At 39.9% G+C, this 23903-nt stretch overlaps 1 protein-coding gene across 1 annotated transcript; it reads right to left on the bottom strand.

Moving 5' to 3' along the window:
* Positions 1–904: 904 nt before the first annotated feature.
* On the bottom strand, positions 905–23861 carry kmo (kynurenine 3-monooxygenase). Its single transcript, XM_074675118.1, has 16 exons — positions 23824–23861; positions 22306–22414; positions 21911–21980; positions 21674–21771; positions 20370–20459; positions 19638–19686; positions 17272–17359; positions 11949–12114; positions 11788–11859; positions 8063–8184; positions 7443–7590; positions 7306–7363; positions 7130–7212; positions 3542–3643; positions 3406–3465; positions 905–1450 (listed from the first exon to the last, which is right to left on the bottom strand). Exons 2-16 carry the CDS (start codon positions 22366–22368, stop codon positions 1304–1306), a joined length of 1416 nt encoding a protein of 471 aa, XP_074531219.1. The 5' UTR covers positions 22369–22414; positions 23824–23861; the 3' UTR covers positions 905–1303.
* Positions 23862–23903: the final 42 nt, after the last annotated feature.

Here is a 23903-nt window from a genome sequence, read left to right as displayed (position 1 = left end):
CTCACCACCTTTTAGCCCAGAGTCCCCGCACAGTTATAAATTACTTTCAGTGAGGCGTGTGTTTGTTTTGGAATTAAATGGAGATTGGATCGAAACAAAATGTTTTTGTTCAATCACAACTTTTTACTGGATACAGCCAGCCGAGGAAAGGAAAATTATCAGTACAGTTACGTAGTACTACGGCTTGAGACGTGACATCAAGCAAATTTTGTAGCAGCCGGCTATATGTAGCACTATCGGCAGCCCGTAGTTGTCATGGAGACCTAGATGTACCATAAATCAATCCAGTCCCACTTGACTTGATCAGGAAGCTAATAAGTAGCAAATTAAAATAACCTGTAACCAGCACTATTGGTGCTGATAATCTCATTTTAAAGTGTTGATTTCGATCAGTCATCTATCTAGAAGGGAGACGTTTTCAAGATCATTTTCAAACTCCTCACAGCTTCTTAAGGAGGTAAAGTAGATTTTGTGGTTTTGGAAAGACTTAAATCCTGGTGAGATGAGACAAAGTGACTCTTTTAATAGTAAAGGTTGCAGACACCTGGCCCAAACCCTGTGCTGGTTTCCAGATTAGCCAGAAGTTAGTTGAAGTCTAGCTATTACTATCTCAAACTGGACAACAGAGGGACTGGAGCTAGTCTACAGATATAATTAGGCAAGAGCCAACCATGAAGACAGATTTCACACGTCGCCATTGGGTGACAATGATCCGTAAATTAGATTAAAAAACAATAGGATTTTGATTTGATTTTGATGTCCAAAAGTACAACAATACTTCATTGGATGATCTCAAAACTTTAAAAGGTGGTTATAATCTGTTTCTCTGTCATGGCACATTTTGCTGACTGTATGGTGCAGGATTTGTGCCAGAGAAAAGCAGACCTGGCAGTAACTGTGAGCTGAGAAGAAAAATTATCTGCAAACCATCTTTAATCGTCTCCACAAGCTCATACAGCATGTGCTGAGCCACTGGCACTAAGTTTAACACTGACATTTTTGTTTCCACAGCAGAATTGTGCAAATGATGATGAGTGGCCTGAAAACAATCAGATAGAGGGGCTGAACATTTTCAGTGCTGAAGCTCATTTAGTCAAACCATTATCATTTAATTCTTATTATCAATCATAATGACTGGGCAACGTTATGACGGCTATTATTACAGTCCATTCATCAGCCTGGCTGAGCCTTCATCAGATTCATTAAGAGCTGAATCAATCTCTGATTAAAGTTTGGACTCTTTGTTCATGCTGATGTTTAAAGCTCCACTTTTTGTCTGTCAGATCATAGATGGTGTCTGTGTTCAGGTGGTCCTGAGGGCCAGAAGCCTGTTCCACATTTTCTCAGCGGGAATGATGAGCTTGTTGATGTCGGGAGGGTTTTTAATGAGTAGGTAGGAGGCTCCCAGAACAGCTCCTGTGGCGCTGAACATCAGGCCGCGGTTTATGACCTGTGAAAACACATTAAATAAAAATGTGATTTGACTCTCAATTATTTTTTTTTAATTTGACAACATGTATCACATGTATATATATATATATATATATATATATATATATATATATATATATATATATATATATATATATATATATATATATATATATATATATATATATAGAAGATTGGTTTTAACAATCGGTGGTTGAACTGGCATGACTATAACTGGTCAATGTACTGAAGATGGACTATAGTAGTTTACGATCCAATCATCATATCATCCTGAGAAATTGATTTTAGCAACAACACAGAGAAAAAAGCTGAAACCTCAAACAATGTCAGTGTTGTGAGGCTGTACTTTTACAATTTAAGAACAACTGAATTTCCAGTTTATTGCCAGCATCAGCAGACTTATCTGTAAGAGGTTTTTTTTAGTGACTGGTTTCCTGAGCTTTTAAATGAAAAGCTGCTGCACTCTGTGACTTTCTCTCTACTGACAAATTTATTGAATGTCCCAACATTTTGGTCAGCAAACTTTCATCTGGTGTGAGCTATTCTTTGAAATGTGACAACAATTAAACTTTGTAAACTTTTACCATAGTTTAGCATCCAGCTATTGTTTTAGCACTACCCACAGACAGGTGCTCCCTTCATGTCCAACCAGTGTTCACCCACTAAGCTGAGCAAACGTAACATTGTTTTAGACTCAGACCACTGTAGAATAACGACTGCATGTAGGTTGGAATGAACATTGTCACAAACAACATAGCTTGTGTTTTAGCCTTTAGCTCGTGTTTTATCCCGTGCTCTATCACTCTCCTCTTTAGCTTTCTTTTTTAGACAGTTTTGACTCGAGGGTCAATTATTACGGCACAATAAATGCAAGAATTTTTTTCAACAGAGAAAAACACAGCCTTTTTAATACAGCTGAACACAGGGTCACAGAGTCTGCAGTTAAAAATATCAAATCTGTTTGTTACGTATGGTTAGTGTCGGCAGAGGGTTCAGTTCTCCCTGCATGTAAACCTTTACATTGCTCTGGTCCAGTGGTTACATACCAGTTTGACCAGATATTAATCCAAGTATGCCAAAATCCTGCCTCAGTAAAAAAAATAATGCTATTTGTGCCTGATTACATCAGGTAGTAAATCGTTAAAGTGTTAAAGCAGTAGGCATTAAGCTGAGCTGGTGGGGATTGGCTAAACTACAGTTTGGACACATTGTATGACTGACATTTTTGGCCTTCAATCATAAATTTGTGTAACTGAATAGTGGTTCTGTTCAGTTTAGCTCTATGTTAATGCACTTTTTTAAAACCTCGCTCCTCTTCTCTTGTGCAAATATTGACAGTCATCATCATTACCTCCAAAAGCAACAATAGTGACAGCTCAGAAACCTTTGATGTTGGTCTATGGATAGGACACAGTGTCCTCAGTTCCTGCAGATGCTCTATCTGTCCACGTCAGTGTGTCACAGCTTTGTCCAGGACGACCATCCTGTACTGCCGTATACTGCTTTATTCAGCAGTTTTCCTCTCCCCGCCCCATAGAGGTCGTCTTACCCAGACACCCTGTGGGTTTTTCACAGTACAGAGGAAGCCTTGAAATCCCTGTTGTCCTTCTGACTGTGGACCATTAGCAAAGGTCACATCACACAGCTCAACGCGGTGCCAAGGACGAACCTGCTCCTGTGCAGCCAAACTGGTGAATCAGTGACGCTTCATTGTGCAGCAGAGCGTTGTGTTTGTGTTAGAATAAATCAAATGTTTCTAAAAGAGGAAGTATTTATCCCAGTGAGAGTCACATAGGCCTCTTGTACTCGCTGCTGATAAAACTGTGACTTCAAAAGAGTCTGAATTACATTCTTCAAATCTTCAAAGCTATGAAATGGGCCTGAAAATTTAATAGAAAATATAAACAGGCTGCAGAAAAGATTAAATGACTGGGCATGAGGAGAAGCTCTTACTTTGTCTTGCCAGTGCCAGCGCTCTACAGCCTCATGGTACCTTGTTCTGGTGAAAGTGACCTGCAGGCAGTGAGGAGAAACAGAGTTAAGATTCACATCGAGGAAATGTGATGACTGTGTTATTTGGGGCACTTACCATTGTGTACAGAGGAATTATTGTTTTTGGCATTAGGAAGTGGAGGATGTTATCCACATGTTTTCTGAAAAGGAACCATCTGGAGTTGACATGAGCTCGCATCTACAACACAGAACAAATGAGGATTAATACACTGTAGGAAAAAAAAAGTGGAAAAAAAAAGTACGGCTGCCAAACAAAAATGTTTAAATTAAAGTAAAATATCCTAATTTAAATGAAGTGCAAATACATTAAATTCACAGAAATTTTCATTAGACTTCTACAGAAAAACACAGTTATTTAACATTTTTTTCCTAAATTATAACAATCAAACACCCTCATTGTAGTGACAATGCAAAGAGTTCTGCAGAAAAATACTGTTATTATACAGTAAAATATTTTTTGTTGTGATGGTGTTTAGTAACTGTGAGTGAGGAGGGCACACAGAGGATGTAAGACTCTGCTGTACATTAAGGTATTGCTTGGGGGAACAGGCTGACTGTGCAACACTGCATGGACCGGCTGTGTAATCTTTATTACACTGTATTTTAAAATTGACCAACATAGCAAAGGCTTTCAACACATTTTGTTCTTTTAACACCAAACACATTGTAAAGATCACTGGATACATGGTCCACGCCATGGAGCACAGACAGCTGATCCACGCTGTGGAGCACAGATATGCTGTACAGCAGGGTCTCATATCCACGGTGTTCCCTCTTCACTAATGTTTTTTTTTATACTCTTCTACCGTGTGAATAATAAAAAAAAGTCAGTCATTGGGCTTTGAATTAGGATGTCAGGAGGTTGAGCTCTGGCTTTTTAAATACACATGCTTTGATAGATAAATGTTTGAAAGCAGTCCCCCTGTTGGATGAGATGAATAGTGTGTAGATGTAGAGATGTTGCCTCACCCAGTTGACTTACTTATGATCATAAATAGAGTTTCTTTTACAAAAACAAACTGTAGAAATCACACACACGCCATCTCAAAGTAGTCTAAAGTAGTCCCACATACTTAGTCTCTGTCTGTTGACACTGTGACAAAAACATTAGTTTCCATGAGCATTATAAATAGGTTAGCCAAATAAAATGAAGCATGTTTCAATTTTAGATCTTCTCCTGAAATCAGGCAACAGCACCGCCAGTGAGTGCAACTTGGAGTTATTTATTGGTACAAGGGAGCTTGAACTCCTTGAGTGGTAATGATAACTGCAAAAAGTGTTCAAATTTGTCATGATCTAGGCTGATTTTAATAAGTTTCTGATAAGTCAGATCCGTGTTTTTCTTGCTCTTGCTTCTAGATTTTTCCGCTCTTCACGCATTACACTTGGCTCTTTGTCACCAGCTCTTTCCTGTGTTAACCTGTACTCTTTGTCTCACTATCTGCCTTTGTCTTAATCCAGTGACTCCCTCCACTAAGCCCCAGGGCCAGCCTTGTTAGACCCCTAAATGGAACGACTCAAAATATAACAATGACCCAAATGTAACAGAAGTGCTGAGCCCAAAATGTGGTTTAAAAATGAAATAAAAATGCACCCTCCACCAAATTCCCTTTTTTACAACCTCTGCCTGTTGTGCTGTCTTGCATTTATAACAACTCTGAAGCAAACTGCAGTAGAAGAAGAAAAATTTACTCTTTACTGTACTCAAACACTGCTATGACTGTAAAACATCAGATATTCAAGCTGCTTCTCTTTTTTCTTCTATCATAACAGTTTCAATAGCAACTGTTCACAGAGTCTGCCTTGCCACAATGATACACATTAATACTGTTATTTAGCAGCAAAATGTCAATCAACTTAATTCCTATTAGATTTCTACCTTTTTGGATTTCAGAGATTTTGCACTGTATTCTCTTACATTTATTTCACAGCTATTCACACGAGAGGAACAACTTCTCTATTAAAAAAAATAAAAGATTAACTACTCAACCTCACCTTCGTCCTTAACCACCAGGCTCTATCAACATAACAATAAAATGTGCAGTCGCTTTTGTCTAACTCTGCGTGGGAGGTTGCCTGCTTTGTCTCTTTATAAACACAAGATTGGCCAGTTGAATCAAAGGTAGGACTCACATGTTGTAACATTCACAAACCGTTTAATTAGCTGAAAACACAATGTTCTTTCATATCTTTGTTCATTTGCTGCAGGGTGTTGAACGGTAATATGACATGGACTTTGGAGCTTATTTGCAAACAGCTGCACCAAAGAACAGCACTGTTGAAAAGAAACAAAGAGCTGAAAAAGGTTTATAACTCTGAAGAGGTGGTGATAACTCTCTGAGGGATTAATATTTTGAGCTGCACCTTTCATCATACAATTAAAAGCATGTTTGTGTTCTGCTACTTGAGGAAAAGTAGTCATACTGTCTGAACTTCTTCCTCTTTATTTCCATTTTAATAGCTTTAAAAGCTCGGTTCAACCACAGATCAGTGTCCTGCTTGATTTCAATGAACTTGTGCAACAAATTCAGCCAGAAATCTGGGTGTCATGATTGATGACCAGCTGACCTTTAAGGTTCATGTGGCCTCAAATGCAGGATCTTGTTGATATGTATATCTAAGATGATCCAGAATGCAGCAGCACGTCTGGTCATTGACCAGCCCAATACAGCACATCATCCCGCTGTTAATCTCTTGTCACTGGCTGCCAGTGGCAGCTGAAATCAAAGTCAAAGCTCTTCTTCTGAGAACGCGGCCACACTGGCAAACAGTGCCGTGCTTAAGCAGGCTTCAACCCCTAAGCATGTTTGGAATGGCCAGTGTGACCGCAACCGTGCCGCGCATGAGCACGATTCACTTCTCTGCTGTGGGACGCTTCAGAGAGGTGGGCACGGTTTACTTCATGCACGAGCACAAGCACGCGGACAGGGCGTGTGATACATGACTTATGATCACTGCGAGCGCATCTCTCGACAGTCATTTTAAATAAAGTGGGGATATTTGAGGGCTGTGTCGGGCCAAAAAGATTAACCATAAGTCTAAAAGTCTCTAAAGTTGCAGCAGTGCTGTCTGTGTTTAATTGTGCTGACTCTGATGAGATTGCGCTTCATGTAAACAGATGCTTCACAATGATGTAGGCAGGCCATGTGTGTGTGTGATACCCGCTAAAGTCTGGTTCATATAGGGATAGTGTGACTGCTGGCCGTACTCTCCGGCTGGTGAACAGTGCTGCTGGGGTCAATCGTGCTGAAGCGCGGCACGGTTTGGATGGCCAGTGTGACCACGCCCTAACTTACAAAAACAAGAACGGCTCCTTCCCACCTGGGATCCCTCTTCCAGGTCTACACTCTCCCAGCCCAGCGTGGTTCCAAATCTCTAGCCAGACTCTTCTCCTCTGTTGTGCCCAAATGGTGGAATGAATTACCTAACTCTATACCAGCCGCAGAGTCCCTATCTACTTTTAGAGGTGTCCGAAACTCATCTGTTCAGGGAACACTTAGGCACTTAAGCTGAGCCTTCTCCTCTTTGTCCTCAGGGGTAAAATGAGTAAGAAGATCTCAGATCCAGCTTTTAGTGAATTTTCAGCACTAACTATTGAATGTTATTGAAGGTTGAAATATATTATTGCAGCAATTAATTGTGGTTAATTGTGAATGTGCTTTACTTCAATGTAGTTGTACATGGCCAGGTCTGCGATAGCGTGGTCGTCTGGGACTCGCACTCTTGTGTACTCAGGCAGCACAGCACCTGAGCAGACAGAGGAGAAAAAGAAAGGACACATTTTTGAATAAACTGTCATTTCTTTGTCTGCTCCCCTTTTAATCTTCTCAAGGTGCTTACTGAAATCCTCATTGAACTTTTCCATTATTTCGTCAAAGACAATGCAGTCCTCGAAGCCCTGCAGAACACAGACGCCTGAATGAGTCTCCATTAAATTCTCTCTGGCCTTTTCTTCTCCTTCATTAAGTGTTACTTACTGCGTTCATCCCTTGCCCGTAGAAAGGCACCACAGCGTGGGCTGCATCACCCATTAGGACACATTTGTCCCCAATGTGATACGGGGAGCACTTGACAGACACCATGGCCTGCCCAGGAAGACGGAAATAATCCCTCTTGAGAGCATCTCTGTGAGGACGAAACAGAAATAAAACTATCAGAAACTAATTTTGAGTATTCACCTTCAGAGTTGCTTGTAAACAACGGATTTGGGTTTTAGCACTGTCAAAAGTAGCTGCCGCATCGTTGGAAGCTAAAATGGCCACGTTCTGTGTATCTAGCTGTTCCGGTGAAGTAAAACTGCCAAAGTGGAGATTAAAAACATGCTTGTGTGCTCAGACTAAAGTCAACCCAGAGAGAAATCCCCTGCTATCTCTCTGTGACCCACGACATACGGCTCACCTCAAATTAAAACCCCGCTGCACAAACCCATGTCAGACTGATTCTGCAATTTCACACTTCACAGATCCTGGCTGTGCGTGTCCCGGAGTCGACAGGGCGATGGGAAATGAAAATGTTCTTCGGAGACTGGTTTGGCAGGTTGGATGAAGAGATAAGAGGAGGGAGCAAAGAGATGGGTGGAGGTTAGAAACTGACTTACACTCCTATTAATGGGATGGTATCAGGGAAGTATTTCTGGAAAAACTCGATAACTTCATCTCCTGTGGTGATCTTCTCAAACTCTTCAAAGGGCATGAAGAGGGTGCAGGTAAACGTCTTGTCCTGGAGTGGAGAAATAAACTCTTAATTATGTTTAATGTTTGCTTCCAAGCCTCACAAAATCTAATCAAATCAGGTCACCTGTGTTTACACACCAATGAAACTTTGTTACAAGATTGTTTTCTGCTTTTAAAGTTTTTCAATTTCATGGTCAAACAAAAAATGTAATCACATGTTCGTGTCTCTGTGCCACCCAGTTCACATCCATTAGTGTCTCCAAACAGACAAGGAACTCAACTACGACTGTGTCAGCTTCTTCATGTTGAAAATGTCAGCTATATATTAACATAAACAGCCTGAGCAGACTTGTGTTTAAAGGGATAGTTTGAGTTTTTGAAGCAGTGTGAGATACACTGCCTGGCCAAAAAAAAAAGGTTGCGCACACTAATATTTTGTTGGACTGCCTTTGGCTTCGATTAAGACACACGTTTGCTGTGGCATTGTTTGATAAGCTTCTGCAATGTCATAAGATTTATTTCCATCCATTGCTGCATTAATTTTTCATCAAGATCATCATTGATGATGGTAGAGTCTGACCACTGAGCAAAGCCTTCTCCAGCACATCCCAAAGATTCTCAATGGGGTTAAGGTCTGGACTCTGTAGTGGCCAATCCATGTGTGAAAATGATGTCTCATGCTCTTTGAACCACTCTTTCACAATTTGAGCCAGAGGAATCCTGGCGTTATTATCTTGGAATATGGCCGTGCCATCAGGGAAGAAAAAGTCCATTGATGGAATAACCTGGTCATTCAGTATATTCAGGTAGTTGCTGACCTCATTCTTTGAGCACAGACTGTTGCTGAACCTAGACCTGACCAACTGCAGCAACCCCAGAGCATAGCACTGCCCCCACAGGCTTGGACAGTAGGCACTATAGGCATGATGGGTGATCACTTCATCTGCCTCTCTTCTTACCCTGATGGCCCATCACTCTGGAACAGGGTCAATCTGGACTCATAAGACCACATGACCTTCTCCCATTGCTCAAGAGTCCAATCTTTATGCTCCCTAGCAAATTGAAGCCTTTTTTCCCAGTTAGCCTCACTGATTGCTGACTGACAGTGGTCAGACTCTACCATCATCAATGCAAGATCTTGGTGAAGAGTCATTGCAACGGTGGATGGAAATAGATGTTGTGACATTGCAGAAGCTTATCAAAACAATGCCACAGGGAATGAGTGCCATAATGAAAGCTAAAGGCAGTCCAACGAAATATAAGAGTGTGTGACCTTTTGTTTTTTTCAGGGGGACTATTTTTTGGCCAGGCAGTGTAATTATCAAGTGTTCTACTAACAGATGATCCAGGTCATCTAGACCCTTTTTTTTGACAAAACTGCCAGAAAAACAGCACAAGAGAAAAACTCCACCACATAATTAAGCTAGGAACTTCAATGTGGGATCCAATGTATCCTAAAATTAGTTCATTTGGGATTTATTCATGTTCTTTTGTCAGCAGCGTCATGTCAGCATGACCCTCTCTGGTCTGCTGACTTTGAAAGAGACAAAAATACAATCAAGGTAAAACATGAGTGATTCTATCAGCACCAGTGACGTGTTGTTTACTATGGACCCAAGCTCACTCTCCTTACACAGGAAGAACAAGGCTCAGTGGACTGAAAAAAACGAGGGGGGAAACTTAAGACTATAGAACAAGAGCGATCATTAATCACCTCTGTCCACCCCTCGGTCCCAGCACCTCCATTTTTGTTCACACCCTGGTCACATCCTGCATCGACTGCTAAAACTCTCTCCTCTTCTGTCTCCATGTCAAGTCCCTAAAGAAACTGTGACTGGTTCAGAACTCTGACACCCTCATCGTCACCAGATCCCCCTCTATGAATCACATCAGTCTTGTTTTTACATTGACATCAATGCTATATATAAACAGAAAGTTGTGCTGTGATGATCTTTGCTGTTCTTGGCTTGAAAATGATTCCCCTTCCTAATAGATCAAGGGTCTTCAACGTTTATTAAACTAAGGGCCCCCTTTCTGATCACGAGATGGAGCAGGGACCTCAACTAAATAGAAAAATTGTATATTTAACTGTGTACTTTATTAAACTGAGCCTAGTGCCATGTATTAATGTATGTTGTTATTGTACTTGTACTTGTATTGTTATTGTATACTAAGGTATACAGAAAATACACAAGTTCATGTATTTGTACTTTCATTTGGAATAATTTTGAGGTACAGTGAGTAGGGAAAACAAGTATTAAAAAATGTGAATATTTGCCTCATTAACCACAAATGTCACAGACCCCTTACAATACTTTGCAGCAAACCCCCTGTTGAAGACCTCAACCATAGATGATAATTTTCATCCTGTTCATGTCACATGACATAAACTTCAAACTTTTTTTTTTTTTTTTTTTTAATTTTTTTTTTGATTTTTTTTTTGTGTATTTTTATTTTATTTTTTACATTTGGGGACCTCACTTATACTACATTTTGGCTTTTATTTATTGATTGATTTTTATTTATTTGTTCGTTTATTTATTCATTTATTTATTTTTGCAATTCAGCACTTTCATTACTTTGACCAATTATTACTTTTTGAGTTTTATAACATTTTTGTAATTACATTTGGGGTCACTGTTACATTTTAGGTCATTGAGTAAAAATTGGGCTCTTAACAGACAGCGTGAATTCTTGAGATGTGACAGAAACATTTTTAATGGTAAGTTAATTTTGACCTTTGGCTCTCTCCAAATTGAAAGAAATCCAACTGGAGAGAGGCACAAGTGACAGAGACCCAAAAGCTTAATGCTGTCAGTGATTTCACTCATTTTTCGTTATAAAAAAATACCCACTGTGCACAGCTTTTTTTTAAAAGGTACAGGAATTGATCGTGCATTTAAGTCTTACTCAAGAATAATTTATTCTGAGTAGACTCCTCCACTAAAACATTAAGAAGCATCTCTGTATAATGTCTGCTGTTAACTTAACAAGGGGTTTGACATATTCTGTACTGCTCATTATGGTTTAATAAAAATCCACTTTCATGGGTCTTAAACTGTCCATCCTCCATGAAAATGTCAGAGCTGAGCCCCACCCTGAGCAGGTGATGGATGAAAAAGCTCTGAGGTTGCGAGTGTGCCATTATCTGCCCATCTGAGCAGGTGCTATTTATCATCACCACACACTTCCTCCCCGAGGACCTTTTAGCACTATCTCTGTTACCATGGCACCCACAGCAGCAAGGATGTGTTTGGTTTCTTTTTTTTTCTCAGCCCTGATGTTTTTTTCCTGGGAACTAGGGCAGTCAGCCACAGAGCGAATAAGCTCCAAAGTCTGCAGCTTTAACCTGGTCTCACTGAGAGGGTGGGGGGTGCTGAGCGGTGCTGAGTCAGCCGTGCAGAAAAATCTTTCTGGGATTAAGAAGGACAAGAATACTGACTCAAACACACACACTCACACACACACACAGAAAAGAAGGGTAGGTCTTGAAGCCTCTGTGAACGAGGCTAATCAACTGTAGGAGGACGTCTTTGAGGTCATGCTGCACGTTTTCCTGAGCTGATTGTGTTTTCACTCAGAGACGTGACCATGAAATGCGAGGTAATAACACGACTCAACAGGAGTGCTGCTATAAAGTGGTACTCACCAGGTTGGGCAGAGCAATCATCATAAATGTGTTCCTTGGCCAGATGTGCAGGTAATTAGGCTTCATAGCAAACTGGGGAGAACGATCAAAGAGGGAAATGAAACAGAGAAACATCCTCGATGAGTCTTTAAAATGCGGAGCTTACTGCACAGAGGCCTGACCTCTCCGTTGATGGGAGGCATGGTGAGCTCCATGTAGCCATGAGGGATGTAGGTCTGGCTGTAGTTGAAGCGACTACGGCGGAGGAATTGTTTGCGGATGGCCGAAAAGGCTCCATCGCAGCCGACAATGAGGTCTGCCTGGATCTGCTGCTTGGACCCATCAGACCTGGGAAAAATACACACATGCCCAACACCTGAGAGTATGTGTATAATATGACAAGGAGCAGGTCGTCCTGGGGTTTCCTTTCTTGCTTACTTCCCTTTCATACTCTCACATAAAAAGATAAAATTGTCAGAGTATTTTTATTCTTTGTTGACCTTAAATAAATGTCACAGGGAGAGAGTGCTCTCAGGAAACTTGAATAAAGCATGACCTTAAACATGGAGCCCGAGTTATTCATAGGTTTTCAGATATTATCAGCAATTAAAGGCAGCTGCTGCAAGTCAGAGGCAGCTTTTACATTTTCTGAGATGTACCACGTTAGTGTTAGGCTACCAAAGATGATAAAGTACAAAAAAAAAAAAAAAAAAAAACCGATGCTTTTGAGATTAAGTGGCCAACTGTGTTCTTGTCTGCCGTCTGGATCCAGGATTTTTTTAAAGGATTCTGTATCATTGTGAGATAAGGCCACTTTCACCATATTTGTATATAACTCCACGATAAATGGTCGGATTGCTTTGCAAAACAATACAAGAAAAGGTCACCATAATTTCTGACAGATGCAAAAATATGATCCAGATCCTGGCATTATTCTGGATACTCAGATCTGGAATATGAAATATGTACTGGGTCATCATAATTTTCAACACTGTCCGAAAATAAATTATCGTACAAACCTGCAACTAACACCAAATTGTAGCAGACAGTCTGCTGAAAGGGAGTATAACATTAAAGTAGGACTAAAGTGTTGCGTGACAATCGCAATATGCTTGGTGGAGGTCTGCGCTCTCTGAGTGCTTTCCTAGTTCCCTTTAAAATCATTTTCTTTTTGATTTTGACTGAAACAACCCAATGACTTCCTTGATTGCGTCTTTAATTACCCTGAAGCCTGATTTATACTTTATACTGACCCTACAGTATAGTGGCCAACAAGAACCTGAGCACTAATACTAATGTTTTGAAGTGTTCGCACCGCTCTGCAGTATTCCACCTACACACTGGTAGGCATGTGTGGTCTTTGTGATAATAAGATCACCAGGCCAAGGCAGGGATTTTGAGCATATCGTGTTAAATTTGTGTTAAAATTGCAAGAAGTTTTCACTCTATGTGCTTTCCAAAAACATATTTTATATTATCAAAAAAAAGACCTGACATCAAGACAAGATCAGAAGTCTGTTCTGAGAGACCTTTGCAGCATTCAGTAAGTTAGGATGGTAAGAACAAACTTCCTTTAACAGACAGAAACCTCTGACACAACCAAACTCATGGACTCATGGTCAGCGGAGATGGAACAATGACATGCAGCAAATGTGGAAATGCAGTAACTATATGGTAGTGCCACCGAGTTGACCAATCACAGGGCTGGCAGCCAGCATGGTTTTGACAGATTGCTGTGAGGAGTTGCACTTCAAATGTCAGCATTGGAAAAGGTCTACATGGCTTGATTCCTTTCTAATGAAGACTTCAACAAAAACTCAGATTTACCAAAAGCTCTCAACCCTTTCTCTTCCTGAGGGAGCATGAACTCCAGATAACACACAGATCACTGCTCTTTCATGACCCACATGACCCTTATGGTGCATTTCATTTACATCAGAGCTGGGAAGTAGGGAGTGGAAATGACGTAATCTCTGAGCTATAAGTGTTCCAGTTGCCAAGTTGGAAAACTTGCCATAACACACTGCAAAAAACTGAAATCTTATCGGGTGTTTTTGTTTAATTTCAAGTAAGAAGTGTCTCATTATACTTGATATGAGCCACATTCAACCTATCAGTCCAGAACATGTCTAGAAAAATGTTTTTTTTTGGGGCAAAAATTCAGTTTAAAGTGCTTGTAACAAGTAAAAAAAAAATCCAGTGGAATAAGAAAAATTTGCTCAAAAATTAGCTTGAATGTAGAATAGTGTCTTAATACAAAATCTTTTCCTCATGTTCCAATGGCAGACTTTTCTTTACTTGTCACAAACAATTCAGACCTTATTTATGTCTCAAATAACTTGAAGTAAGACATTTTTCTGGACTGGTCAGGTGAATGTGGCTCATATTAAGTCTAAAATATAATTTCTGCTGAAATTAGGACAAAAACACTCAATAAGATTTAAGTTTTTTGCAGTACAGCAATACAGTATATCTACTGAGTATTCTTCTATTTACTTTGTAAATTTGGTACAACAAACACTTGTCAGAAAGGCTAAAATAAACAGGATATAACAGGGGCTTAATTACTGTTTACACCTGGTGCAGCCATCTTTGATTGTAAACTCAGGGGTGGTGTGGATCTTCTGACTTCCCAGTAGGAAATTCCAGTTGAAAGCTCCCACTAGGTTCCCACAAATCCCGACCTCGAAGTACAAATGGTACTCATCATTAGACCTTGTGTAAGGACTTCACTGTTTGTGCTGATCTTGGCGCCCTCTGTTCTGATCTTATCCTGCACATATGCACATATTGTTTCCTGCCAAAGTTATATTCTGCTTTCTTGATCCAGTGAAATGTAAAACTCATCTAAATATTTCATTTGGAAACACGTCTTTATGACACCTTATCTCTGTCAGCAGTGTCAGGCATTCAGAATAATCAAACAGAAAGGGCTCTAATTTCGTAGACCTGGCGCAGGCGCAGGCGCAGGCGCAGGCGCTGGCGCAGGCGCAGGCGCAGGCGCAGGCGCACCTGCCCTGCACCGGCCTTCGCCGTGTGCACAGGGCGTGACCAGCGCAGTTTGCAAGTTTCCTGCAGTGCCCAGAGAGGCGCAGTCAAGGCGCAGAGGAGCGCAGAGGAGCGCAGAGCTGCGCGTCCACGCCTCCCTCCGCGCAAAAGCAGAGAGGGAGGAGAAAAGCCGTGAGTGGGTTTAACACAGCCGAGCGCTGTTTTCACCAATCAAATGAGCACCTCTCCTCACCTTTGAATGCCCTCTCCCAGTGTCTCCACCTCATCCTCCTTACAATAATGTACTCCATCTTTTTAGATCACGTTAAAAATAAAGACTAAAACAGAGAAATATGGGAAATCACGGGTGACACACATTTATTTTGTCTCTTTTTTCTTCGTCTTTTCTCTCCCTCTTTTCTTTGAATTAAATGAAATGAGAGAAGCCAGATATATACTCTGTATCAGATGTTAAGGCTGTTTATTGTTTAATCATAAGATGTGCATCAAACTTCCAGCTGCCGTCAGGTTAACTTTCCATTATGACAAACGGCTTTAATCTGACATCAGATGTGACGGGACAGTTAATATAGATATAAATGTATATGCTGGTTCAGACAGTTACATTAAATAGTGATTGCTGTGATTGTTTATTGCATTAAAATGTGCCTGACACTCTGGAAACCTGCCTCTGAGGCTTTGATGACATGTGTGCACATGTGCGCCTGTCACCAAATTACAGCTGCGTGGGGTGCGCTCTGCCTTGCGCCGAGGATAGACCAGGTTGGAGCTTTCAGCGCAATTTTTTGGCATGAAATTGTCACTGCGCCAACATGAATCTGCTGACACCTTCCCCTGGTGCTGCGTCAACTCCCCCTGGCGCGCCGTCACACCCATCTTTGCGCAGACAGTCTACCAAATTGTCAAATTAGCACTGCGCAGGCTGCGCCAGGCTTGCGCCCCCTGCGCTGCACCACAAAATTAGAGCCCAAAGAGTCCAGCTTGTTGCTGATGGTGCTGTTTGTTTTAGTAGCTCATACACAGCACCATTAGTATTCTTTTCAGTATGTTTTACGACTGGCTAAAGTCTTTACAGGAGCTTTGAACCTGGAATACACTCTACATCGAAAAGATATTTTAACAGAGAAATACTTTTCACGGGCAGATTTGATCTTCAGGTTTAGCACTACACTGCAAAAAAACTGAAATCTAATAGATTGTTTTAGTCTTAAGTGAAAAATGTCTTTTTAGACTTAATATGAGTCACATCTACTTGACCAACCCAGAAAAGTGTCTTATTTCAAGTTATTTATAGACAAAAATGAGGTCTAAATTGCTTGTAACAAGTAAAAAAAAATCTGCCAGTGGGATAAGAGAAATGTGCTGTGTGTAAAGACTATAGAATAATATATTAATACAAGTACATTTGTCTTACCTCACTGGCAGATATCTTTTTACTCATTACAAGCAATTCACACCTCATTTTTGTCTAAACTGAAACAAGACACTTTTCTGGACCAGACAAGTAAATGTGGCTCATATTTAGTCTAAAAAGACATTTGAAAATATGACAAAAACACTTGGTAAGATTTTAGTTTTTTGCAGTGTAGCTCTAAAATAGATAAAAAATTTCACTCAGATTTTTTAACAATGGTATAAAACACTTAATTAGCAGTGATTCAGGTTATTTTGACAGATCAGACTACGATCTTGAACCAGGTTCATAAATATTCATAAACATGTTATTCCATTTCAATAAGTGGCGTTGATTATTAGAGAAAAAACAGGTCAAGTACATCTCTCCCATGCTGATGTGTGTCTCTGATCATTTCCTGGCTGCTGTGGGAGGATGGTATCACTATCACAGCTGTATCAGGCTCTCTGCGTACTTTTAATTACACAAGCTGCAGAGCAAACACAAGCTGCTCTGCTACAGCAGCAGAGAGGAAGAGGAGGGAGGGATGTGTCCTGGATGTGTAAGGTGCACTCAGAGAGTCCAGACACACTCACAGCCATCATGTAAAACTTGATTTAATTAAAGTGTTTACTAACACAGTGACTCATTTAAACCCTCATTTTAAACTCAGTACAAGTTGCACCTCTGGGCATGAAATAACCAGAAATAGCAACACACATCAAATTGGTTTTCACACAATTTTAGATAAGGATGACTTTAATTTAAAAACTCAGGTTGTGCTCCTGTGTACTTGTCAATGATTCCCACAGCTGAAAATGTCTGTGGGTGTTCGTCTGTTAATTGGGCTGTAAATTCTGTCACGTTTACCTCAAGGACGACCAATTACAGCTACAGAGCGTTCGCACTCGGACGCTTCAAAGGAAACATGTTTGTCAGCCTCTCAGACCTCTGGAAGTTAACGTGTTTACATGAAGGACCACAGAGAGGACAGAGTCAATAAAACCATTGTTAAAACAAAGAATTGTCCCTCAAGATAACCTTACATTTATGTACCCATGAGTGTGTGTGAGTGTGTGTGTGTGAGTTTGGTAACTATTTACCTGACAAAGGTCATTAGCCCTGTTTCAGCGTTCCAGTCATGCAGTTTGTGGTCAAAGTTCAGCTTTGTGGTTGAATATGTCTCTGCCTCTATGGGAGGAACATAACATGTTACAAAAGGACTTATATCACATATGCAGGCGTGACATAATGGCAGCGCTTGAATAAGACAGTTAAGCAGACAGAAAACCTTCAACTGTTGTAGTAAAAAGCGGTCAGAAGACAGTGAGCAAACAGTTAAACCAGTTTCCACTGCAGGGGGGCTGACCTCCTGGAGAGCTGTTTCAGCAGACACTGTATCTGGATTTGTAAAGTGATGTTTATGTTGTCACACTTTTTCAAATCTCTTTATCTGCAACTTAATTCCAGGAGTCTGGATTGGACCTGATAAGATAAGCGCCCCAGCTTCACAATCAGCCTCTGTTTTAACTAATTAATTAAACGCAGAGCCATGCTGTCACAAATTATCTCGACGCACACACCGAGGTGCTCCATTACATATTAGACAAAATCCTTTCAGCATGGAAAGACTGGCACATCTCCTGCCTGATGTATCACTGTGCGGTCTTAAAGCTGTGCGTGTAGTACAGGCACAGGAAGTATCTGCTCTGCATGCTAGAAAACAGTCTCTTTGGTTGGAGTGTGTTCTGAGTCAAAGCTCCCTACAGCGAAGGTCATGAATTAAGAATGTATCACAGACACAGACTTAAGGCCTTCCATCAAGAACATATATTACCATACAGTATAAAATGCTGTTTGTAGAAGTGGAACTTCAAGAGGAAGAAATGAATCATGCTTTTACACAAGGACTCAGATTTGAATGTGGAGATAATTAAAGGCATGGTGACTTGATTTAGCAGTGTCACAGCTATACCTAACAATACCAAGTGGCTCAAGTTCACCAACATAAACAAACATCTCTGTGTCTGAATCGTTATTTTATTAGTCCGTGTGTAACACATCATCAGCAACGCAGAAACAACTGAAAATGTCTGCATGTGCGTCAAGCCTAGGGATGGGTACTGAATTAAGTACTTTTATAGTTGTTAAAATAGTTATGCAAAGTCAAAAGGTATCATGTTTCGGAAGATGCTTTGAGGAGGATCTGTTTTGATTGGACTGCCTCGCCACCTTCTGTCCTGGAGTCTCCGCACACTGTCATAGTGACTGAGTGGGGTGTGTGTATGTTTTGGAATTACAAGAAGATTTGATTGTTGTTCAAGACAACTTTTTACTGGATACAATGCACCAAGGTAAGGTATTTATCAGTACAGTAATGCAGCAATACGGTGTGAAACGTGACATGAAGTAAACATAGCAGTAGCCGGCTATATGTAGCAACATTGGTAGCCTGGTGCTTAGACGTATCAGTAGGCTAACATGACAACTAGTAAACACTGTCAGTTGGTATGTAGTTAAGTAACCGTCTACATTTAGCACAGTTGGCACATGCTCTATGTCTTAGACATGTCTGTAATGTGTAACCTTAGTAAATCCTGCTTATCTCTGTCCTGCCAGTCATCTACCAAGCAGAGTTAACATAACCTCACTCTTCATTTTATTGATAGACTCTCAAGTTTGAACAGACCACTGCAGAATAACTGCTGACTGTGGGTTGGAGTCAACATTATCATGAACAGTTTAACCCGTGGTTTAGTTTTTAGTCCCTGTGTTAGCCTTTGGCTGACAAACAAAATACATATTTTGATATTTGACAAACATTTTTTTAAGGTTTTTAAGTAATTGAGGTTCAATTAAAAAAATCCATTTTTTTTTTACATTTTTACTAATTTTCTAATTTTTTTTTGCAAATTTTCTAAATTTTTTTTTGCAAATTTTCTAAATTTTTAATTTTATAAAAAAAATATTAAAAAAAACTAAGACATTACGTTAAAAATTTATAAATTCAAACAACTTCTCATTTAGATAATTATTCACTAGATTTTACGGAATTTTATGCACTGTGTTGTCTTATAATGAACTGTGTGAGTTATCATGATAAAGTCAATTTTGTGGCTCTGGAATGACTTTAATCCAGGTGAGCTGAGGCAAATTGGCTTCTATGGAAGTAAAAGTGGCAGACCCCAGGCCTAGCCTTTGTAGTCCAGGTTGTCATAAACTGAGTAAAGCCACAAGACAACCTATTAATCATATGTAAAGATGATAATAAATTTTAACACAATATGGAATTGTTTTTGCTCGTATAATCAGTATTGGCCAGTGCTCAGAGAGAGTCCAGAGAGAGTCTTTATACATCTGCTGCCAAACATAGAGTCACAGATTCATAATGACTGTCATTGCTTCTTTAATTTGGCTATAATCTAGATTACACAGCACTTATCCTTCAACATTAGTCAGAAGGTCTTACCTGTCAGCAGCTCTTTGTTCAGATTGGCTCGGTCCACAGACAGGATGTACTGAAAGAAGAACAGTCTGTGTTACTGTGAGAGCTACAGAGAGCTAACAACTTTAATTGAAATGAGAACAAGCAGTCTCCAAGGGTTTCTCCTATACTCTTCATACATTCATGATTTAACACACTTTCATTTCTTTCTTGTTTATTTTTGTTTGATTTGACCATGGAAGTTTCCCCTGAGGTTTAGAAGCTGCAGCAATTAAAATAACATCTATTATTAAACATACAACTAACAGGGTCACACGTAATCACCAGCTCCTTTTCTGTCTTTGTTTTTATATTGTTTATGCATCAAAACTGCAACTTGACCTCTTAGTGTGCAGTGCATTTTTTTTTTTGCCTCTTCATATACATGCACACTGATCTGTTTTCTTGGTGCACGTTAGATTTAGAGGGCTGCAGAGATTTAACTAGATTTGCAGGCTGACCCAGCATACATGAGGCAATTCTTACAGTATGCTCAGTAACAATCCAACACTTGGGCTGTGCTCTTGTGTGATTTAAAGTGCTTGAGAATGCTCTTTGGATACAAAAAGGTTCAACTTACTCAAAGAAACATTTAATATTCCTTGCACAGCTCCTTTGGAGGAAGAAGCTGTGCATCTTGGGACAGAAAAGCATTGAGTTGACTCATGGCCCGACTCCCTCTGTGCAATGCAGTGATAAAATACAAGTTCTCCTTACCTGTCCTTTCTTGCCATAAGGGATTGGAGACTGTTTCCCAGTCAGAGAGTGGATCATTCTGGCATGCATTGGGATCCCCTGGGAGACAATCTGGAGGAAATGTGTTAAAACGGGGGTCATATTTTAAGAGTCATTTTCACTATCAAGTTAAAAAAAAAAAAAAAAAACCTCTGTGAAACTTCTTATCACCGAGGCAAAATAAATGTTTTCAGTTTTGATTCTGTAAATGGACTTAGGGGGAATAAACTTGGGTGCCTCATCTTTAATAAACTTTCAAACTTTGTCATTAACACCTGCAGTGGAAAAGATATGTAGGCAATTTTTCATAAAGTGAAAAATGAAAAGCTTTAACAGCTTTACTGTGGAATCACAAAAACAAGCCCAGGTGCAACCAATTACCGTCACTTTAATTATTCTGTATTCAACAGACGTCAGCTTCTTGTTTGTTTATCCGACTGTAAAAGCAAATTTAAATTCCAGGTTATAACTCTGTGTGAAAGAGGAACAGTCCAAAGGGGATGAATACTTAGGCAAACAACTTTATCGTGCCACAGCCTGTCCAGCCAGCTCACGTGACCTCCCAGGAGCAGCCTTTTGAAAGTGCATGTGAAAACCTTGTTTTCTCATGCATGTGTGAAATATCAGGGTCTGATGCAGAGAGCTCAGGCGTGCATGATGCAGTCAGTGCACCAAATGTGGACCAAAGAGGCCTGCTGACCTTAGATGCCAGCGTGTCCTGAGTGGACAGAGTCTCCAAGGCCCAGATATAAAGTTAAAATTTCATTACTACAAATCCAGCTCAACAGAAAGTGAAGACTGGACTCCACTGCAGCCTGTGATGTCTGCTTCAAGAGGACTGGTACAGTAACAGGGACAGGAGCCAGGGATGATCTGAACATAATAGGATGAAGCTTTGCCTCGAGTGCATCAGGATGGGGATAAATTGTGTCATATTAAACTGCATTTGATATTATTATGATTAGTATACAGAAGTTTTCAATTGCAGAAATAGATCTGTGTTGTTGCTGTATTTCATTTTCTTTATCTTTCTCTGTCTTACTCTTATAACATCCTCTGTTTCTCTTTCTCAGCACAGCCTGTCGCTGCAGTTAGCTGCTCAACATGAGTTTGGTTTTTGCTTAAGGTTCCTGTCATCAAAAGGATGTTGTTGTTTTTTCTCTCTCTGCAGCTGCTGTCAAAGTGTTTCTCATAGTTTGAAACCTGCTCTCTGCCTTTGAGGTGTTTCGAAGAATTTGGTTTTGATTTAGTGCCTTACAAATAAAAACAAATAACTTTCTGCATACCTTCTCCTCCATTCCCACATTCTTCAGTGCTTGTCGGCCTCGGTGAGACAGAGCCAAGTTGATGCTTCTCCCCTTCACAATTTTGGCTTGCCGAATATCTGCCCAGGATCAGACACAGTTTTAATCTCACACTTTTAGAGTATTCAGTACTAAAATGTTTTCGCTGTGTGTGTGGTGTCATCCCTATTTACTCAGTGTCTGTGTTATATACATAAAGGAGAAAACTTTGGATACTACCTTCCCGAGTTTCAAAGACTTCCACATCAAAGCCTCTTTTAGCGAAGTAGCAGGCATTCAGTGCCCCCACCTGAGGAAGAACAGTCAGGACAGTGCTTTCAGAGTCACTTTTAGAGACATAATGATGATTTATTATTCATAGTGTAACTACAAATGCTGATTTGCTGCTCTGAAACTCTTCTTTATCACTTTACTTCCTGCATACTGCACTTTGTAAAGCACGAAAACACAGTTAACCACAATACGCCAAAACTTCCCCCTTCTTGTCAAACAATAGTTTTCAGTGGCCTTCCCTTCAAATAAAAGAGAGCCTTTTTACGGTTTAGTATTTAGTCAAAGCTCAAAAGTCCAGAAGTACTTTACAATAAATCAATAATTCACTTTCATTTTCTTACCAAACCACCGCCCACTACTGCTACAACTTTTTTCTTGCTTGATCTGTCACTTGGTTCCTCCATTGTCCTGACAGCTCTCAGCAGGTCTGACCCTCTCTCTGTCCACTCACTGAGTGATTTACACAAGAAGAGGGTAGAGGTTTAAGAGGAGGGGCAGAGGCAGACCCATGAATGTCACTCGTGAAATCAGTTCCCTTTTCAGCGCAAACACGAGTGACTGATAACTCAGGACAGTCTGACAGTTCAGTGTGGTGTCAGCAGGGCCAAACCAAGCCTGATACTAGGCTACTTCAAACAACTTATTGAACTGAATATGGAGACTAAAGGATTGTGTTGGTAGATTCAAGTTTCTTTGAATGTATATCAAGCAAACAGGTGAAAGACACACTGTAAAGGTTTTTAAAATGACCTGCTTTGGATTTTCAAAAAAGGCTTCATGATTTGAAGATAGTGACCGGTCACAGGAATGGGAAAAGAAAACTGCAACAAAGTTGTTTTCTTTACATAAGAACCCATCAGTGTCATCCATTGTGGGGAAACAAGTCAGATAGTAAATGCCATTCAAATGTTGAAGTATAGAAATATGTCGCCATCTAGTGGCTGTCAGCTGGACTCTGCTAAAACACCACAAGCCACGGCAGAATAAAGTTTATATAATCTCTGACTCTGACAGGCAGTACACTTACATAAAGAGGGTTCACAAAAAAATCTGGACTTGTCATGATCACTATTAACAAAAACTTTAATAGCTTCTTATTCTGTAACGTTTTATAGTTGAAACAAGCCTTTGGTTTTAGAAGGCATCGAAAAACCAACTGGACCTCATATTATCCAATAGAACCTATTATCACTGAGGTCAGATAAAATAGGATGGTATAAAAAAAAATATGATCATGAATAAAATAAAATGTAAAAAAAGTACAAGTGCTTTATATAGACAGGAAGTGTCAAAGTGGAAATCCAAATGTCTCAGTCGTGTCAAAAGTAAGATGAATAGATGACTGATCAGACAAGTGAAAATGAGTTGGACATTGAGGATTTAACACTAGTAAACAATTGTATTACATTATTTCACGAGTGAAACTATTGTACGTTTTAAACCAATAAATAAACTGTTGTTCATGAGTGAACCATTACTGTTATTATTAACAGTAATGTATTAACAACTGTTATTTGAATATAGCATTGATAATTTATTGGCTCTTTAATTAATGTTTTTTACATCCCCAAGTTTTTTTTTTGTTATTCCCCAGGTTATTTATTTAACTTTTTAATATGAGAAAGTCTAGTCTCCTTTTATTAGAAAGCGTGAAGGATTCGTTATAAGACGTGCTTATCTGACATTCTTTACTTGTGTAAAGTTCCTCGAACGCACTGAATCTACCACTCAATGCGCATGACAGGCCATGAAACACGATCTGATACGCTGAACATAATTGGAATGCCCCCCCAGGCCATCTAATCGATATTAGAATCAATGACGCTTCATAATGATCAGAAACACCTCCAACAACTTACCTTTGTGCCAAGTTTTTTGAACAGTTCGATTGATCTTCTCTGTTGATAATTCATTTATTAGTCGCTGAGTCTTTAAAAGA

Source organism: Halichoeres trimaculatus, unplaced genomic scaffold (assembly GCF_033239565.1).
Source record: "Halichoeres trimaculatus isolate MK-OKI-2021-1 unplaced genomic scaffold, fHalTri1.1 fHalTri1_scaffold_8, whole genome shotgun sequence".
Lineage (NCBI taxonomy): Eukaryota > Metazoa > Chordata > Actinopteri > Labriformes > Labridae > Halichoeres > Halichoeres trimaculatus.
This window is presented reverse-complemented; position numbering and strand designations above follow the sequence as displayed.